Source organism: Dipodomys merriami, unplaced genomic scaffold (genome assembly GCF_024711535.1).
Source record: "Dipodomys merriami isolate MVZ:Mamm:240054 unplaced genomic scaffold, mDipMer1.0.p SCAF_13, whole genome shotgun sequence".
Classification (NCBI taxonomy): Eukaryota; Metazoa; Chordata; class Mammalia; order Rodentia; family Heteromyidae; genus Dipodomys; species Dipodomys merriami.
Genome location: NW_027202604.1, coordinates 38,131,268 through 38,151,472, shown reverse-complemented (window position 1 = coordinate 38,151,472; position 20,205 = coordinate 38,131,268). Strand labels below are relative to the sequence as shown.

Genomic DNA, 20,205 nt, shown 5'->3' with positions numbered 1-20,205 from the left:
GGGGGGCTCCCCCCCCCGCCCAGAGGCCATCAACCATCACCCACCTCCACCGTTCTTCCCGCAGAGGTAGGGGAACCTCCAGACGTTGCCCAGGCCAATGGCGTAGCCCACGCAGGACATGAGGAAGTCGAAGCGGCCTTTCCACGTGTCCCGGTCGGGGAGGTCCCCCGTCTTCTTCTGCACCTTCACCACCAGGGTCTTAGGTTTGTCGCTGGCCACGGGGGCCTCGCTGACCTCTGTGGCGATCTGCCCGTCGGCCACCTTGCTGCCGTCGGCTGCCATGTCTCGGAGCTTGGATGCGGGGGGCCTCGCAGATGGGCGTGAGATGTCTGCTCCTGTCCACGTGGACAACAGGTTTGCGGCTCAAGGTCCCGCTGGGAAGACAGAAGGGGTCACAGGTTAAAGAGGGACAGTCATGAAGTGACTTCCAGACCACCGGTGCCTCCCAGTGGTCTTCTCCAATCCCTCTTCTCCCCGCCTCTCCGGAGAGAGGGCAAAGGCAACATGGCCTGCCGCCTCCTGCCAGCCTAGCTCCCGCTCTGGCCTGTGTCCTGCACCTTCGTCCATGTCTGGTGACTGGAGGGCCCTGCAGCCACCAACCTTCCAACAGAAACAGTGCAGAGTTCGGGGTAAGGCCACAGTCAGGAGACCCGTGCCACCCTAGGCCATCCATCACCACCCCCACCCCCGCCTCCATCAGGACAAACCAGCCAGGTGCTCAAGCTGGGGTCCAGGAGAGGGGTCATGGCTGCAGCTCCCGTCACAATCAGCTTTACCACTTTTGAGCCATGGGATCCTTGCTGAACTTTTTAACTTCCTTCTTAGCTACTCTGTGGTTTGTGGTTTGTTTCATTTGTGCTGGTCCTGGGGCTTGAACCCAAGGCCTGGGTGCTGACCTTTCCTTAGCTTTCTTGGTTCAAATCTGGGACTCTACCACTTGAGTCTTGCCTCCACTACTGGTTTGGTTAACTGGGGATAAGAATATCATGTATTTTCTTGCCCAGGCTAGCTTTGAACTATGATCTTCAGATCTCAGTCTCCTGAGTAGCTAGAATTAAAGGCGTGAGCCACCAGTGCCCAGCTTCCCTATCTTTTAAAAGGATAACAGTATATCCTTGTTGGATAGAAAATCCCAAGTCTGTATTTTTACCGGTCCACAGCCCTGTCCCTGGTTGAGGCAGGGCTACTGGCTTTCATGGCCACTTTTGGCCCTTGGTTGCCCCAAGATATTCCACTACACTCTCTCTATGTCTGTGTGGCCTCTAGTTCTAGAGGCAGCATACCTCCTACAGGGCATGAAACTGACTTCACACACATCCAGAGTTCGCATCTCCTATCTGCCTTTAATCAGCTGAGTACTAGTACTCAGTACTACTACTCAATGCTCTTAGTAAGTACTGTTCCTCCCTGGCTGGCAGAGTTGTGGCTGTAGGAACTCCCTAAGTACTTGCTGGCCTTACCTGGTGATTCTCAGTGGCAGGTCAGCTCCTAAAGGCTCCCTGGCAGCGGCTGGCTGAGAGCCTGCAAGGCAGAGATGGGAGAGGAGGAGGGAGGTGAATGAATTACCCAGCGCAGGGCCAGCAGGGCACAGGAAGCTGCCAGGGGTCTGGGCTGTGTATGTGACTGCAGAGCATCCTGGGCAAGGTGACCCAAGCGAGTCCATGCAGCATGGCGCTGGCCCTCGGGTGCTGGAACGTGCAGGAGCCACTGCCACGGGGACAGCCACAAGGTGGGCCTGGGTGGGCATGAGGAGCAAGGTCCACATGTCTAGCAGAAGGAAAAGTAAGGCCAACAGGGGGCGCTGCAGCTTCTCAGGGCTCTACAGGGTGCCAGCGAAAACGCTGATATTTCTGTGTGTGTGTGTGTGTGTGTGTGTGTGTGTGTGTGTGTGTGTGTGTGTGTGTGTGTGTGTGTGTGTGTGTGTGTGTGTGTGTGTGTGTGTGTACATGCACACACCGCGATCACACGCAGTGATCCTGGGGCTTGAGCTCAGGGCCTGCGCACTGCCCCTTGGCTGTTTCACTCAAGGCTGGTGCTTTACCACTTGAGCCACAGCTCTACTTCTGAATTGTTGGTATTAAGCAGAGATAAGTCTTAGACTTTTTTGCCTGGGCTGGCTTTGAACTGTGTTCCTCAGACAGATCTGTCTCCTGAGTAGCTAGGATTATAGCCAAAGCCAACAGTGCCCAGCTTTTTTTTTTTTTTTGTCAGTCACGGGGCTTGAACTCTGGGCCTGGGCGCTGTCCCTCAGCTCTTCTGCTCAAGGTGAGCACTCTACCACTTGAGCCACAGTGCCACTACTGGTTTTTTGGTGATTCATTGGAGATAAGAGTCTCACAGACTTTCCTGCCCAGGCTGGCTTTGAACCCTGATCCTCAGGTCTCAGCCTCCCAAATAGCTAGCAATACAGGCGTCAGCCACCAGTGCCCAGCTTTTTTTTTTAATTAACAATACAATTAAAGTTTAATTAGCTGGTATTTTTCTTCATCCTCCATCCAAACTTAAAGAAATGTTCTACAAGTTCAGATAAGAACATAGGAAAGGACACTGTAGCAGGTAGTGAAATAGTTTTGTTTTCCTGAATGATTCTACTTTTGTCTCTACCCTCAAATTTGTTCATTAAGAACAACACTTACATAAACCACAACAAAATACCTCACAATGGGAGGACAAAATCAAAGGTGTTCAGAGGAATTTGCTTGTCGGTGACTTTTTGATTGTCTTTGTTCTTTTGATGTCTCAAGTGTTCTTTAGGTGTGTCTTAATAAAAATGACATGAAATAAACCCCTGGAACCCTCAGAACCAATTGGAACAAGTGAAGGGAACGTGGCTCTGTGGCTTATGATTGTAGCTGAGCTAAAGCGACGTGTGCGTGGCCCAGGCCCTGCCGGGCACGGTCACCGCTGCTTGGCTCTGCCCCCGGAGCCCGGTGCACTGCATGACCTCCAGCCCCTCACATGCAGCCCAGTCACCAAGGGCTCACCAGTTACCGCCACCCCTGCTTCTGGTCCTCAAGGTGGCCAGCTCAGGTGAGCTCCTCCCCCGCCACAGGCTCCTCCTGGATGCCCTTCTCCATCCTGGCCTGCCGTGGCCACACCAGACAGAGCTCTGGACTGGGGCGGAGGCTGCCTCCCAGCCTCCAGAATGACAGGAAGCAGGAGGTGGGCAGCAGACTTCCCAGACATGAGAGAGGCACTTGCAGATCCCTCCTGGGGGAGGGGAGAGGGTCTGTCCTTAGCTTGATAACTGGGATGCCCTTAGCTTTCCCTGTGATCTACAGTATAAGCTCCAGCTGCCATATCTGTTCAAGTCATCCAATCACCTTGGGCCAAGACTGGTCACCTGACCCAGCTAGCCAATCAGCTCCTTCCCTGGGATTTTGGCATGAGCCTACGGAATGGAGCTGCACCCTCTGCTGCCCAGAGGGAAGCCAGCAGCTGACTAGATGGCCACAGAATCTGGTGAGCATGCTAGCTTGAGGCTCTAGGCCCACGTAGCCCAGAGGCCTTTCCAGAACATCCACTCTGCCTGCGGTGGAGGAAAGCTTTGTTCCAAGTTGTTACTTCCCCTTCCCGGAGATGCATCCTGAGCCTATGGCTGCTAGGGGCAGCAGTGGTGAAGGGCTGTGGGTCTGAAGCCATAAGGCCACCTGCTTCTTCTACCTGCTCCCGAGCGCCAGGTTGACCGCACCCCCATCGCCCACTGTGGAACAAGCGGAGGAGCACCTCACTGCACAAGCCCACACACTCCTCCAAGCCCCCTTCCAGAGCCTTCCAATTCTTCACCCAGTGACTACTCTAGAGACCAAGCCCCTGGCTACCCTTCTTCCAGGGGCCCGTTAGACTCTATGGATGCAATCTTACTAACCCAGCTATGCCCTCCTCCTTCACCCAACTCCTGCTGGGAGCTGACAGCACAACAGAACACCTCCCTCAAAGCACTTTGTATTCAGTCCAACCCTTCTCACTAGAGTTTGAGGTGGGCTTTGAAGATTGAATAGGAGTTCATCAGGCTCAGAAGTATGAAGGCAGGAAGTCCCGTTTATGAAGGGCCTTAAATGCTGGGGTTAAAACCCCAGATGTATAATGAGTGTGACAAGACGAAGGCTTAGTTGGGGGATCTTGGGGAGGGGGATGGAGTTGGGGTGCCGAGGAAGGCGATAAAACGTCCCCATGGTGGCCTACCTCCCTCGTGAACACTCTGCAACAAAGTTCTGAAACCAAAAATGGGGCCAAAGCAAGTAGCAAGGAAACCTCCGCCAATCCCCTAACAAGGCAATGCTTTGTAAGAAAAAGAAAATGTGGAGTTCCGAAGCCCTAGATCAGAAGTGGCTAAATGGGTCAAAGTTGGCCCTTGGGCTTCTTTTATTTGGCTGAAGAAATAAAAAAAAAATCAGTTTGAATTAGGAACCAGAGATGTGACACCTTGGATTTCAAGCAGAGAGGACAGCAAGAGCAAAGGCCCGGAGGCAGGAATGAGCTTGGAGTGTTTGAAAGACAGCAAGGAGGCCAGGGCAGCTGGAGCCCCATGTGAGAGGGAAGAAAGAGATCCAGGCGGAGGTGGTGGACAGGGAGGGGCCCATCACACAGGTCAGCGGTTCAGATTTGATTCTTTGTTGTTGGTGGTGGTCGTGGGGCTTGAACTCTGGGCCTGGGCGCTGTTCCTGGGCTCTTCAGCTCAAGGCAAGCACCCTACCCCTTGAGGCACAGCGCCACTTGTGGTTTTCTGGTGGTTTATTGGAGATAAGAGTCTCACAGACTTTCCTGTCTGGGCTGGCTTTGAACTGTGACCCTCAGATCTCAGCCTCCTGAGTAGCTAGGATGACAGGCGTGAGCCACTGGTGCCTGGCTTCAGATTTTATTCTAAATGAGATAGTTGTCTCATTTACACTTACAGGTCTCATGCTGGCTGCAAGAAGAGCAAGCAGAGAAGCTCGCTGACAGTCTAAGAGTACAAGCAAGAGACCTGCTTGGTGGTTGGCAGGGGCAGAGGTGGTGGAAAGGGAGGGTATGGAAGCCGCCTGGGACAATCTTCTTCTGTCTCTGGCGTCAGAGGGGTTGCATGGGGTGGGGCCCGAGCAGAGGCTGGAAGGCCAGGCTTGAGTGTCAAGGCAGTCATTGTCCCAGGGCCAGGCCAGGGAGCGCGTAGGCAGATGCATTGTGGGGAGGGGGGGGTGAGGGCGGCGGTCTGCCTGGGAAGAACAGTGCCCTGCCAGCTTTGTTTTGCTCTGGTCAGTAGTTACAGACAGACTGCAATCGCTCGCTTGCTCTCTTTCTTTTTGCAAGGCCAGTGGCTCAAGAAAGAAATTAATATTGGGTTTGGCTTCATGCCCAGAGGTCAGGGAATGAGTTTTATTCTCTGGTTCAGGAAAGCGCTCGGCACACAGGACGGGCCCTACGGACAGCTGCTGCAGACCTGGGAGTACGGGGGACATTTATGGAGCACTCCGTGTGTGCTAGGCTTCCCTGGGTCTGTGTGAGAAGGGCTGGGGCCGAAGCCCTGGGGAAGCCGGAAGCCAGGCTCCCGCCCGGGCCTGTGGTCTAGGCGCCTGGGGCAGCCTCCGCGGCCTGGTGGCATTTGCAGGCTCTATCCCTGAGCAAGCCCGTGTCCTCACCTGTGAGCACGGCCCTCCAGCCTCTAGCAACCGGACACTCGAGGAGGGGCTGGTGGACCTGGAGAGAGACTGGCACAGAGACCTGCCAATCACCAGCAGCTTGGGCTGCCACGCGGGGATGGACGGCAGCTGCCAGCTTTGTGACCAGAATTGGAACACGTGTGCAAGATCAGGCCAAATAACAACCGAAGGCCAGGTGCTGGGGGAGGGGGCCGAGGGGTGTGGTGTGGGGGAGGCAGTAGGGGTCGGGGGGGGGGGCTCCATAGACCAGCTTTCCTGGCAGACATGGGACTCCTGGGGCCCCTGGGGCCAAGCATCTGAACAAAGCCCTAGGGTAGGGGGTGCTTCACTGCTCTATCCAGCAATGTAGTGCACCCCAACACCCTGGTCCTTCCCCCGTGGTTGCATAGACAGGAAGTGTCCCCCAACATTTCATTAACAATGGAAAAAAGAAAGGAAGAGCTCAGAGGGCGGAGAGAAAAGAAGGGGGAACACCGGCTGCTGTGTGGGGCCAGCTCTGAATGCCAGCCAGCTGTGAAGTTACTAATGGGTAGACTGAGGCATGGAGAGGTTAGGTGACTTACTATAGGCCTCCAGGCAAGAAGCTGAGCTGCCAGACCTGCATCCAGGCTGGTCTCTGGTCTAAGGGCTCTAATCACTTTCTCCAGTCATGCACTTGAGTGGCTTGTCCCTGGTGGCTCCTCCCCTGGGACAAACACAAGGACACAGGCAGAGTCCTGGCCCCAGCGGCCCTGAGGCCTGTCTTCTGAATGCTGACCTTCCCTTGTGGGTGTGATGAGCTGGTTCTGTGGTTCTGTGCACATCAGCCGTCCACGGGGCTGGGGCCTCTAATAATCCCCCAGGAGGCAGCACGCTCCTCCGAGGGGCCTGGAGGAGGAGGGAGGGGCAGGGTGACAGCCTGGGGTCCCCCCGTGGGACTCACCCACACCTCACTTGCTGTGTGGCTTTAAACCAGTGTCTTGCTTTCTCAGCGCCTTGGTTTCCTTCTGTTAATGAGAAGAGAGTGGAACTCTGCTCTCTAGGGTATCTTCTGACCTCCACCCTGGCTCTGATCGCTTCATCTCCCTCACACCACTGGTGGTTTATTCACTCACATCTGTTCTGGCCCCTAATTACCTGCAGTGCCCCCAACTGTGCACTTTGTTTTGTGACAGCAATTTCCAAACCAGTCCACCCCAATCGAGAGTTCACCCTCGGGGAGCCAGACGGGACCTGGCTGGAGTGTGAGTCTTCCACCTCTGAGCTCTGACATCTCAGAGACAGCCATAAAGACCGCCATCCAGGCTCCCCACACATCTTGCTGGGCTGAAGAGGGCCAGGGCACCAAGGGGCACAGTCCCCCCGCTCCAAGGTCAGAGCCAGAGGGGGGACCTGCAGCTCCCCCCCCCCCAGCCCCAGCCCCAGCCCCAGCTTCAGTACAGCAGGGCAGAGCATGCATGCCGAATGCATTTGGGGTGCCAGGGGCCCGCGTGGCTGGCTGGGCTCTGGGTAGCCAGGTGCTACAGGAAAAGGGGAGCGTTTGTCCTGTAAGAACAAAGACGGGGATCACACAGCCATTCTCTAAGTGCTCCCCACGTTCCATGATCATGTTTAACCTCACCACACACCCCCAAAAAAACTGCCCAGAGGAGACACTGAGGCTCCAACAAGGGAAGATTCAGAGAGCAGGCGGATCCCAAAGCCTTAGTCTTAACACTGGTCCTCCACCTGGGCCTGGAGGACGCCAGGTCGGAGGGCAGTCTGAGCAGGACATGGCAAAACCTGCCCCCGGCAGCCGTGCGGGGAGGGAGGCTGAGGCAGCGGAGGTCGCCTGGTGGATCCATGACCTCGGCTCACACCCTCAGGAGTCCCCAGCTGTCCGTCTCAGCTCAGTGGCAGGGTCACGCTGCGTGAGCAGGCCCCGGTCTCCGCCGCGCAGCGTGGCCCCCCAGGCGAGACCTGCAGGGTCCCCGCGCTCTGCCCCCCATGGACATAGTGTCCAAGGAGCCACGTGCTGGCAGGTGCGCCGCTGAGGATGTCACAACAGGCTGTCAGGAAACAAAACCAGCGGCCCGTGCCCGGCGCCCACGGAACCTGGGTGTAAATGCTCCCACCCTGCGGACTGTGGCTGAGAAGAGCGGAGGAGCACGCCCCGGCCTGCCAGGACTCCACACGCCCAGGCGCCTGCTCCGCACACAGCAGGACTCCCTCCCTCCAGCGCTGGAGTCTCCCTGCAAGCCTTTGCAACCACAGCCCATAAGGACATCCTGGGGGGGGACGAGGGAGGGAGGGGGCTCCTTCCCCGAGGGCGCCGAGCCTCCATCTCCTCGAGCCTCCGTCTCCTCGGGGCTACTGAGGCCTGTTCTCCACAGGGCACCTGCGTCAGGGCAGACCGGAGGGACTCTGAGGCCTCAGCCAGAGATCAGGGCCTGGATGGATGAGGAGGGGAGAGTGGGGAGGAATAGTGGGGAGGAATGGTGGGGGAGGGCAGAGAGGAGAGAGGAACAGGGGGAGGGGGACAGGAGGAACATGAGCAGAGGGAGAGTGTAAGAAAGGAAAGGAAGAGCGGGAGGAGGGAAAAGCAGATGTGCTCTTCAAGTCTACTCTGTACAGCTTCCTAAGGAAAGAGGGAGGGAAAGAGAGAAAGAGAGAGAGGGAGGGAGGGAGGGAGGGAGGGAGGACGGGGCCCACATTCTGGCACGGAGCTGCCGGAGGTTGTGGAGGAAGATCACGTGCCATGGAGAGTTGCCACGGGACTGGGCTGCAGGAGCCCCCTTGGGCTCTGGGTGGGCTGGGGCGCTGCTCACACTTCCACACAGGCAGCCCCCTTCCGACCAGGAGAGGCATCTGTGGAAACAACAGGACCCCAAGAATGGTCCTAGGCTCGGAGCCCACGCCGCCTGCTCTTTCTCTGCCCGTCTCTGGTGGCTTGGGCTCTCTGCCGGGCGTGCACTCTGGGGGACGCCCCAGCAAGGGCTCTGCACTCAGATGGCCAGAATGGAACGTCATGCAGCAGCCAGGGCAAGCTGAGCGAAATGCTGACCGTCAGCACGGCTCATGCAGAAGGGGAGCCCAACAGAGGGCCAGCAGCCGCTGCGGCCAATCCCTCACACCTGAGGCTCTATAGCCCCTTCCCAACAACTCTGCTGGGTTCGTCCCCCACGCCATGCCCGTGCTAGAGACTGCACGCTCGAGTTGCACTAGGCCACTCATCATAAAAGCCATCACAGGTGGCCTCTGAGCCAAATGCGTCTGAGTTGGCCTCTGCATCTCCATCCTAATGCACACGGCGCCATCTCTGTGCTGTCCAAGAGGGGAGGTGGGGTCTGCACCACACATTCAGGATGGTATGTTTATATCTGGAAAACAAGACGCCTATTGTTCTGCCCATAAAAGCCCGGTTGGGTTAAGGAAGCAGAAGGAACTGCATTAGAGTGTTTTGCAGGAATGGGGGGGGGGGAGGGCGTATGTTTTCAGAGTCTAAGGTTGTGGAGGAAGATCACGTGCCATGGAGAGTTGCCACGGGACTGGGCTGCAGGAGCCCCTCCAGATATTTCCCCTCCAGATAAAGCCGATCTGATTTTTTGCATGAGTCCACTGGATGCTCGCTTTCGGCAGCCCCTCTGCTCCCGATCCCTTTCTCAGCCTCTAGAATGAATTTGGTCATGAGTGCCCCCTTCTTTTGGTAACATGGAAGTCCCCACAGAGCAAGAACCAGCTGCCAAGTTGGAAGATCAGATGTGCATTGAATCCATTTCTTTCTGTCCTACGAACAAGAAGGCTTAGACTCGTGAATAACTTCTGCTGAGGCTGTCAAGAGTGAAAACGGCAGGATGAGAGCAAAGGAGCCTGGGAGCTCGGGGTCAGGAAACCTGGTTTTGAGTCTCAGCTCCGGTGCAATGCTGTGGAGTGTCGGTTAGTCACTTAATCTCTCTGTACACCACCAAGGCGGTGATTTCTACTTTTAGGATGGCTAGGAAGATTAAATGGGAGAATAAAGGAAATGGTTACCCAAGTACCCAGTAAATGCATGATGCCTGGCAGGCATCATCATAAACCACCAGGTTAAAGCTGGCATGGTTTATTTGTTTAGATAATGGGGAAAGAGTCGTGGTGGGGTGCTAGTGCCCCCCTCACCTCTAGGCAACACATCCGGCAGCAGGGCGGGGGGGGGGGGAGGATCCACTGGGAGGTGAAGACCCCACCAAGCTCCCAGAGTGAATTGTTCATTAAAACCATTCCCACGCCAAGCCTGCAATTAGCACATTTGCTAAAGTCCTGGCTGAATGTCAGCTGTCCACTAGATGTGTCCGCTGACCCTCCCGGGCCTGCACAGGATGGAGCAGCCAGGGCTCCATTTGCCACCATCCAGCCCCCCCCCCCGGGGTCCCCTCCACCCCTACCAAGGGGACCCACAAACAGGCTGACTTGTCTTAGGGCTGGATTTTCTCGCACAGGTTTCTGGAAATGAACACAACGGTTGCTGGCATCTCAATCAGGCCCTGAGCTCCCCTCCCCCTGCCCAGCCTTGAACAGCCCCATGCCCCCGTCCAGTCCAGCACCCTCCGCGCTTCCGAACAGAACGGGTGTCTGCCAGCTCCAATCTCCAGCAGCATGTGAACGATGCATGGGGCCTCCTCCAGTGTGAACCCCGTTTTAAACCCCGCAGTCTCTGAGCCCCATGGACCCAGAGGGAAATGCCATTTCTCCAGCTGTGCAGCAGACACGGTAAAGACCCCAGGGAAGGTACGTGAAGGCATGTGTTTCCCACAAGGTTTTGCAGCACAGGGTCGTTTACATAGCTGTGAAAGGAACGCGCAGGTCCTTAGGGACAGTACCGTGCAGTGAATTACACCAAGAACCCTCTCCTAGTGTGAAATAGTTCGATCTGGCAGCTGTTTGTTTGTCCTGCTGATATCTGCCAGGCGGGAATGAAGAGCTCTGCTACAGAGCTGGGCCTTGCCTTAGCCACTCAGTTTCTTCCAATGCCACAAATGATGGCTGACACCAGGGCAGGGAGGACTGGGCCAGCTCCTTTGCCCCGCAGGGTCAGGTGGGCTGCCACTGCCCCCATCTTGAAAATAGATGCACAGTTGGACGGGACCTGCACAGGCTGAACACTCCAGCCGTGGCCGGCAAGGCTGGTACTCCGGTTCCAAAGCTGAGGCTCTCTTTGGGCTGTTCTTGTCACTGTTGGCCTTGACACAGACTCGGAAGAGCCAGCCCTAGCAGGCCTTCGCTAGAGCCCAGGAGGCTGGCTCCAGCTCTGCCTTGCTTGTGTGACATGGGCCCGGTCACTTCCCTCTCTTCGCCTGACTCCACACCTCTGAAGCTCCCCTTCCCGGCCAGGCTGCGGGCCACACCGGCCACGTTTCCCCCACAGCCGTCCCACCCCCCTCCCTGGGGAAGCTCAAGCCCTCCACACAGTCCCGTTCGCTCCCTCGCTGGCTTGCTCGCTCCAACAGCTCCTGAATCAGCATTCAACACACATCACTCTCCTTGTGCACCGCCATTATCTCCCGAGGACACAGGCTCCGTTGTCACGGCAACCGGAGTCCTTCCACCAACTCTATTTAATAATTTCTCAACAGTGAAGCTAGGCTGGCTTAGTTCAGGGAGAAGAACGCTGGGGTAGTGGGAAGAAATTCGGGGTCCTAGTGCCTGCAGGGGCCTAGGATGCCTGGCCAGGACTCAGTTTACCTCTCTGTAACAAAAGGATGACTCGATGACGGGGTTGTGACTTTCACTTAGGAAATCCAGAGAAGCTGGACTAGGGAGCCTCGGCGGCGGCGGTGGCAGGTGGGAGGCGGGAGGGGGTCTTGGGTGTCTTTGGTGGCAGGGCTGTCTCCATGTGACTGCACCCCACATACAGACGCTAGCACCTCCTTCCCCAGGCATGCAGGCCAGGCTTGGTTGGGAGACACAGTTTCGCCTGAAGCCAATAAAACCTTTCTTCTCCGTTCTGCCGACAGGCAAGCTGAACCTTGGAGAGGGCAAAGGAGCTTTCCTGGCCTGGAGACAACCCAGCTCTTTCTGAGAACCAGTGACCCCCGATCCAGGAAGGCCGAGGTACCTGGAGAAGGGAAGGCCTTGTCCCTGCCAGTCCACAGCCCATTCCACCTGGGCTCATCTGGCTCCAGCCCATCTCTCACTGAGGGAACCACACAGGCCCTGCCCCTCCGCCACACAGGGAGCAGGACCCCAGAAGATACCATGCCTGCTCTGAGGAGCTGATGGCTCTTCAGGCGGAAGCCATGTCTGGCTGATCTTCAGCCCCACAGCAGAACACAGTAGAGCCAAAGTTTTCTTTAGTGCGGTTGTTCGAACCTCTCCCCCCACCCCCCCCCCCCCCCCCCGTCCCTGAAGGTGACTTACCTAGACCCCTAGAGGCCGCTAAGAAAACCTCCGGGAGCTGTCCGGGGCCTGAGGACCCTCAGGAGGGAAAGGACCCTGGGCTTTGTGACTGCTGACTGGCACCACGGCTGTGGGGGAGCCGATCTACCCTGGCCCAGGGGCTGATGGCATGGGCTTTAAGCTGGGCCACTGGCAGCCCAGTGCTGCTATTTAACTCCTCTTGGTTGGCGGCTGCATTTAATACCCCAGCATAATTAACACTGCCACATCTGCTCTGTCATTAGCAGCATTCAGTGCCATTTGGAGAAAAGACTCTTACCTTCCCCAGCCATTAGTCTCAGGAGGCTATTATGGGGGAAATGGAGGAGAAAAAGAGGAAGCGAGGCGAGCAGCTCCCCTCCCTGCAATCCTTCCCGGAGCTGCCCCGTCTTGTGCACACCCCCCCAGCCCAGTCAGCGTCCTTAGGGACAAAGAAAGCAGACCAGAGGAGAAAGCACCCGCCTGTGTCCTGCAGGCCTGCAGCCACCTCCACTTCCTTCTCGAGTCTGTGGGGAACCCGGAGTGCCAGCCCTGGCTCTGTCAGGTGTCAGAGGTGCAATCTCAGGCAGTCCTGGAGCCCCTGGAGCCCCTGGAGCCTCCGTTTCCTCACTGAGGGTCCCAGGACAGCACCAGGAAAGCTCTGCTCCGCGCTGGGTCACAGAGCTTAAACTGCGTCTGTCTGTGTTTGATCATTCTGTGTCTCCAGGCTGAGGAAACCTGATAAAAAATGCCCATGTCAGCCAGGCACCAGTGGCTCACACCTGTCACCCTAGCTACTCAGGAGGCTGAGATCTGAGGATCATGGTTCAAAGCCAGTCCAGCCAGAAAAGTCCCATGTGAGACTCTATCTCCAACTAACCACTCAAAAACTGGAAGTGGTGCTGTGGCTCAAGTGGCAGAGCACTAGACTTGAGCACTAAGAGGCTCAGGAACAGTACCCAAGTCCTGAGTTCAAGCCCCAAAACTGACCAAAAAAAAAAAAAAAAAAAAAGCCTGTGTCATGCAGTGGCTCACACATGTAATCTGGGCTACTCTGGAGGCTGAGATCAAAAGAATATTGTTCAAAACCAGCCCCGGCAGGAAAGTCCATGAGACTCTCATCTCCAGTCAATCACCAAAAAGCTGAAAGGAGAGCTGTGGCTCAAGTGGTGGAGCACTAGCCTTGAGCACAAAAGCTCAGAGACAGTGCCCAGGCCCTGAGTTCAAGACCCGGAACCAGCAGACACCCACACAAAATGCCTGTGTCACACCTGCATGCCCTTAGGCTCAGGCTGCGAAGCACGCTTTTTCCCCTTCCCTGGGTCTCAACATCTGGAAAAGCTGCATGAGGGCCTAGCTGAGCCCCACCGTTAGCTGGGGCACAGCGGGGTTTCAGCCTCAGCCAATGCCTGGGGAACTGGCAGCTTGGGGCTCATTCACTAATGCTTTGTCTTGTTTCTGCTCAACCTCAGCCTTGCTCAACCTCAAATGCAGAGAGCAAATCCCCATCTCCCTCCACCCGGTGCTTCTCAGGAGTGGTAAGAAGCAGGCAGGGGTTGGCATCCAAACTGAGGGGCAAGTGCATCCTTCTGTGTGCGGGACCAGGCCCACCAGCAGTCAGGGCTCTGGGACCCCGGTGGCGCTCCATGGCAGTGGTCAGGCCAGCTGGCCATTTCTCTCCTCACCTCACAGGAAGGGAAGGTGACAAACCCCCGTGCCCCAGAGGGAAGCACCCCAAATCGTGACAGGTCCCAATCCAACACAGCAACAGTCCAAAGGCAGACGTGAGTGACAGCCTGGCCAGGAGTTCCAACTCAGGTCCCATCATCCCACCCTCTCTGTACAGAACTGAGACCCACAGGGCCCCTCTTCTTGTGGGTCCCATGCCTGAACAATTCATCCTGCCCTCCCGGCCCCCAAGGCCTTCCCAGCTTCTGAGCAACTTCACGGGGTGTGTTGTGGGGTGGGGGGGTGAGTCTGTTGTTCATTATCACCAAATTCATCCACATAATCATGCTGAAAGCCAGTGAGCCACAGCCTCACCTCCTCCCTCACAGCGGCTACTGCTAGGGACCAAAGGATCACACCTGGGAAACCCTTACTCTGGGCGACCTCAAGGACATTTGTCTCTCATCAGCCAGAGCCAATGAGGCTGGAACAGGACGCAGGGTCCTCTATGCTCCAGCTCAAGGCGGTGGCCTCCCATGACACCTGCGATCTCCAGCCCTATCTGCTGTGCTCAGGGCTCTTCTGGGCCCCTTCTGAGAAGGGCTTAGCACAGGGGCATTCTATCAACTGAGAAACCAGATGTTCAGCACTCTGAGCTTCAATTTCCTCATCCACAAGACGGGGTAGTAACAGTAATAATAACAAGGCCTCTGGAGTGAAGGGTGGTTGGGAGCTGCAAATGAGAAAATGCTGTGAAAGCCACAAGCTTACAAAAGCTTTAGGTGTGTGCAGAGTCACACGTCCAAGGACTTTGTTCAGGTTAAGCTCTTTCAAATATGGATTAAGGAGAAAACTAGCTTTATCAAAATGTCTCTCTAGTGGGTGCCGGTGGTTCACACCTGTAATCGTAGCCTCTCAGGTGGCTGAGAGCTGAGGATTACAGTTCAAAGCCAGCCCAGGCACTAAAGTCCATGAGACTCTTGTCACCAATTAACCATTGAAATATCAGAAGTGGAGCTGTGACTCAAGTGACAAAGCAGCAGACTTGAGAGGAAAAGCTAAAGGATGGTGCCCAGGCCCTGATCTCAAGCCCTAGAGAAAGCATGGAAAGGGTGGGGGTGGGGCGGGCAGGCAGAGACAGAGACTCTCCTTGTTTGATGGAGGATTTTTCTCTCAAGCATCCTATTTTCTTCCCCTGAAAGATTTCACATGGGAGCAGAAGACATAGCATCAGCAAGAACATTCTGGGTGTGCGTGCAAACTGTAAAGTGCTTCCCTGAAGAGCCGTGGGTCAGCACTAAGTTGCAGCAGACCGTAACATGGACACCAAATGTCCCTGTTCACTGTGTGGCTGCTGCCTCCCTCTCTCTGCACACAGCCTCCTTATTAAATAAGAAGACCATGAAAGCAACCTGCTGTCCATGTCTTCCAGGGCATCTTTGACCTTGAGCCGCCCTCTGCCAACGCTCTCCAGAGCTGGCATGAGATGCTGGATGGCCGACAGGTGGGCAGAGCTGCAGGTCTCTGTGTGGGACAGCCATAACTCCTGATTCCCTCATTTCATCTGTACTACAAGACTCCTCCTGGGCCCAGGAGCCAGGGGCCCCTTCACACCTGAGAAGCCTCCCCCCCATATCCTAACGAGGTCTGTTCCACCTAGCTGCGCATCCCCCACTTCCAGAGAGCCATAGCCAATCGCGCGTCAAGACCTGGCCTCCTTGTAATTTCCAATTTGTGAGAAATGTAAAAATAGCAGGCCATTCGCTGCAGGCAGCTTGCATCGAATCAGAGGCCACTTCCTGTGTCATGTCAGATCGCGGTAAGTGGAGCTGATGGCTTCCTCAGGCTGCTCTCAGTGGCTTCCCAGGCATGAGATGGTGAGGACAAAGGGAGAGACACCTGAGCATTGGGGAAAGGTGGCTGCATGCAGGACGTCAACCCCAGCTTTAAATGAACATGATGGCATCTAGATCCACAAACACATTGCAACAGGCTAGACTTGGTTCAAACTCTGAAACGCCGCAGCCGAGGTGCCCTGGGAATAAGTCCACCTGTCTGTAGCTCAGCTCGGGGATGAGGCTCAACTGAAGGAATAAACAGGATGCATGGGACAGTCATGGGCCCTGCCAAGTGAGCCGTACTACAGGCTCGTTAGCAACAGGGATTTAAGCACAGGATTTATGGTAGAGCTCCAGTTCCAGGGCCATTTACTAGCCCAGAGATCCAGCCACCGCTGGCTGTCTTAACAACTCTCTCCTTTCTTCGTCTGCTCAAGGTTGATGACACTACGTTCCTCACAGGGTCTTATGAAAATCAGGTGCAATAACATAAGCATATAGCACATTCCCCGGCTTACAGTCACCTTGCAATAAACCAGAGTTATTATCGTAATTAGTAATAACACCATCGAATGGTATTTACTGGATAGTTGTTTCCCCCCGGTTGATGTCTGAATCCCAGAACTGTGCTGGAATATCACAGCTTGCATTCACACCTACCGCCTGTGCCAGGAAACGCTTATCTCTGCTGAGAGCTGGCTTTCCTCTGCCTCCATCCCCCCTTCCCTCTGACTCAGGAGGCTCAGGTGGGCCTGGAATAGAAGAAGTCCATGGATGACGTACAAGTTCGCTGAGACGTAGCTCCTGGGAAGTCCTACTCTGGGGTTCACACTGGATCACACTCAGCTTTACCCCCCTCCCCCAAGTGCCATCTCCTTTTCCCTCCATCTTCCGCTGACCTGCACAGAATGGGACAAAGCAGGCAAAAGGAGCACCTGGACTGGGGCACAGACACACGAGAAGTCAGTCAGTTGTTTGTTGGGGGGGGAGGAGGCAAGTACTTCAACTTGCAATGGATGACAGTTCAAGGTCACCTCTACCCCAGTGGGGGCTGTGTCTAGCCTCCACTTCCCAGCTTCCTGAGATGCTCCGGGACATGGCATGCTGAGCTGAAGGGGGGACTCTGACGGGAACAGAGACAGGCCTGTCGCCACTCATGTGTCCTTTTCCATTTGGGAGTGAAGTGAAGAAGGGGTTCTCGCTGGGCGTGACACTGGGGCTGAGACTGAAGGAGAGGGGCACTGCTTTGATGCAGCCTGGGGTCAGAGAGGCCAGTGTGGGCATCCCACCTGCTCTCGGACAGAAGGGATGGGTTTCAGGATGCAGGGGTAGCAGACAAGGCTGAATCTACTGGTGCTGACCTCACCTGGGTCCATACAGAACAGACAAGCAAGTGGGAGGGAAGCACATCTCTGGATTCCAAGCGCTTTGGGACATCTTTGTCTTAGCTGCTGAGCTCGTAGCCAAGCCAGCAACAGCCTCTGTAGGTGATGGCAGGAACAACCTGGTATTTGTTTTCCATAACGCTGCTCTGACCCCGTGGGGTCTCACTGTCCGCTGAGAAGTCCTGTCTCCTCACTACTCCCACTCTGTGCACATGAAAACTGAGGCCCAGAGAGCCACAAAAGGGCAAGGTTGGCTTGGGAATCAGAAGAGCAAGGTGTGAATCCCTGCCTTGCTTCCTCCTAGCTGTGTGACCTTGAGCAAGCTGTGTGACCTTGGGCAGGTCACTTTCTTTCCCTGTCTTTTCTCACCTCCTGCAGGAGGCTATTGCAGGAATTAGAAGCTTGACACATTGAAAGATTCTACTATTCTGCTCCTTTCCTTTCAGCAGGGATGAGGGTTTAGTCACGGTCCCCAGGCCAAGAACGGCAGTGCCTCAACTCATAGCAAACATACCTCCACGGCTCAGTCCTTCAATCCTGACCCAACTCAAGAACTTGGCTGGGTGAGGCAGGTAAATGATCCAGGTAAGTCCTGCTGGTGTGGCCCTCACCTTTCACCCAGGCAGGCTTTTTCCAGGCTCCGTACGGAGTACTTGCTGAGTATCAGGCCATGCATACACAAACTCACAGCCTTTGAGGTGCCTGGCTTTCCAAATGGACGGCGGGACAGGGAGGCTATTTTGTATCTCTGTCTGGATGGACTTGGTTTTGCCTCACCCTTGCTCTCAAAGTTGCCTATTCTTTGGTCCCTAGAGCCTCCTGGCAGTCCCATCCACATCCTTGGAGACCTGGTTCTCACCAAGCATGGATCCCTGGAATAAAAGGTTCCACACCAGCACAGACAGTCCGAATTTTTCTCTCTCAGCCACTGCCTCTCCCCCATGCAGGTCTTAGGAAACCCCAACTGTCCAGCTGCTCTGGACACAGGCCAGGCTGTGTGTCTCACTGCCTGGACTCACTGTTTGTCCTCTAAGGACTGGCCACTGGAGCCAGCGCTTGGCTGGAGACAGAGCGCTTTCTTTGTTTGCTGCCTGCCTGGCGATTTATTTCTGAGGCTTTTGGGAGGCTCAGCCATTTTGCCAGGCTGCTCTGGGGAAAAGTCCCACCAGGGACTCACACACCTCTCAGGCCTCTTCTCCTGCCTGCAGAGGGTCTGAGGAGCTGGTTCAACCTTTCCCAGAGAAAAGGCAGAGAAGGGGGGGAGGAGAGAGAAGGGAGAGAGAGAGGAGAGAGAGAGGAAAGAGGAAAGCGATGATAATCATGCAGGACGCTTGGAGTTTCCAAGGCCCTCCTGTGTTTTGCAGTTTGGAAGCTGGGGTACACCTTGCAGGCTCCCAATGGATGCATTTCCCGCAAAGTTACTGGTCACCCAGCAGCGACATTCCCGTTTTCCCTTCCAAACACCCACCTTGTGTGATGCGGGGGGGGGGGGGGGGGGAGAAAAGAAAGCCAAGCCTAACCCCAACTTCCACTCCGCTGGACACGATCTCAGATTTGAGGGGTTCCGCCAAAGCTCAGGAGCCCCATTATCTCAGCCCACCATCTGCAGTAACCAAGCCGTGTCACCGGCTTTCTCCCTGGGGTTCACGTCTGTGGCGGGAGGGATTTGGGCTCAGAGCCCTCAGGGAGGCCGGGCACGCGTTCCTTCTCTAGGGATCAAGCCAGGCCCGCAGCGGACAGGACCCTGCGGCGCCACCCGCGGGGGGCCTGCGGCGCCCAGAAACCCGAGGGTCTCCGCGCAGGGCAAACCGAGGCGGGCGGTGGCGGCCCTGGCTCTCCTCCCCCGGAGACGCGCGCCCGCACCGCAGCTCCGGGCGGGCCTCGCGCGGGGAGGGCGCGCGCCCGGCGCGCAGGGTCCCGGCAGCCAGCGTTGTTTGTGGGCCCGAGGCAGGGGCGGGAGGGGGGGCGTCCTGAGCTGCCGGAGCCCTCGGGGAAGAAGGGGCGCGCGGCTCCGCGGGCTCAGCGCCGCCCCGCCCCGCCAACCAGGGCCCCCGCCGGGCCCGCCGGGAACCGGAGCTCGGGCGCCCCGACGGCTCCCGCGGGCCCCGGCGCCGGCGCAGCCCCGGGCCCGCTCCGGGAAGCGCGCGGTTCCCGCCCCTTCCCTCCAGCCCTCCCGAGCCGGCGCGGGCGTCCCGCGGGTGCCGGGCGGGCGCACGTCGGGGCGCCCCGGGCGCGCGCGCGCGCACACACACCTCGCCGGGCCCCGCGGCGGGGGCTCGGGGTTCGCGCTCTCGTCCCGCCCGGGGCCGTCCCGGGGCTCCGCGCTCCCCCGACGCCGGCCGCCGGTTCCTACCTCGGCCGGGGCTGCGCGGCCCGCGACGGCGCTGCGCGGGGCAGCTGGGCCGCTCCGGTGCGCTCGGGCCGCGCCGCAACGCCGCTGCTCCGCTCCGGGGCTCGCGCGCGGCTCGCCCGCAACCCGGCTGCTCGCTCGGGCTTCGAGCGCGGGCGGAGGGCGGTGGGACGGGGCGGGGCCTCGGGGGACACGCCCACCGGGGCGGGGCCTCGCGCCGCTCCCTCCCCCGCCCGCGGCGCCCCTTCCCCGGCCCGCCCCCCCTTCCTCTGCCCTACTTCCCCCCTCCTGGTCCCCTTCCCGTCCTCCCTCCTCCCTCCCTCTTTCCTTCCCTCCCTCCCTCCTCTCCCCCCCTTCTTCCTCCCCTTTCCCTCCTCCTTTCTCCTTCCTTGCCTGGACCCTGCAGCCTGTCCGCCTGTCCTTCTGCTGCCTGTCCTGTCTTGTGTCTCTGTCCTTTCCAACATGGTTCCCCGCCAGGCTTCTCCCTCCAGCTTGGCGGGCCTGCCCTGCTTCCCAGGCTCTGTCACACTTTCTCGGTCCCCCTGGGTACGGTGGGTGGGGGGTGGCTGCTTTCTTCCGGCGCCGCACTCTGTGGGGATGGTCACAGGAGGTGCCAGGCCCCCGGTGCCAGGCTGGGGTGGCGTGGAAAGGACTGTCACGAGGCTGGTTCACCTAGAACCACCCAGATGGTCCAGGACACCCCCCCCTCCAGCTCCCTGGGTGGGTGACTGGCCCAGAAAGCCCTCCCTCCCACCAGTCCCAGCCCCGAGCCCCAGACCCCTTCTCCACCAAGCCCAGGCCCAGTGTCCAGTGCCAGCCTCCTGCCCTAGCACAGCCTTCCCTTTGGGGCTCCTCGAACACCCCAGGATGGAAAAGATTCCTTCTCTCCAGCCCGACCTACCCCCTCCCCAGAGCTGACAGCTGCTGGTCTGCTTCCTGTCCCCACCACACCTGACCTCCACCCTCATCCATCCTGG

The 20,205-nt window shown here is 57.4% G+C and overlaps 1 protein-coding gene across 2 annotated transcripts in view; it reads right to left on the bottom strand.

Annotated features, from left to right (window-relative positions):
* Positions 1–19,353, bottom strand: part of LOC138824812 (sodium- and chloride-dependent GABA transporter 1) — a 34,445-nt gene extending 15,092 nt beyond the window's left edge. The window contains exons 1-3 of one of the 2 annotated variants that reach the window (XM_070019127.1): positions 19,232–19,353; positions 1,461–1,521; positions 45–374 (exon numbers count right to left, since the gene is read on the bottom strand). In XM_070019127.1, the coding sequence (XP_069875228.1) occupies positions 45–282 (238 nt within the window). In that variant the 5' untranslated portion in view covers positions 283–374; positions 1,461–1,521; positions 19,232–19,353. Of the gene's footprint in view, positions 1–44; positions 375–1,460; positions 1,522–16,153; positions 16,209–19,231 lie in introns of those variants that run through there. The other variant, XM_070019128.1, reaches the window with a different exon arrangement.
* Between the last annotated feature and the right edge of the window lie 852 nt (positions 19,354–20,205).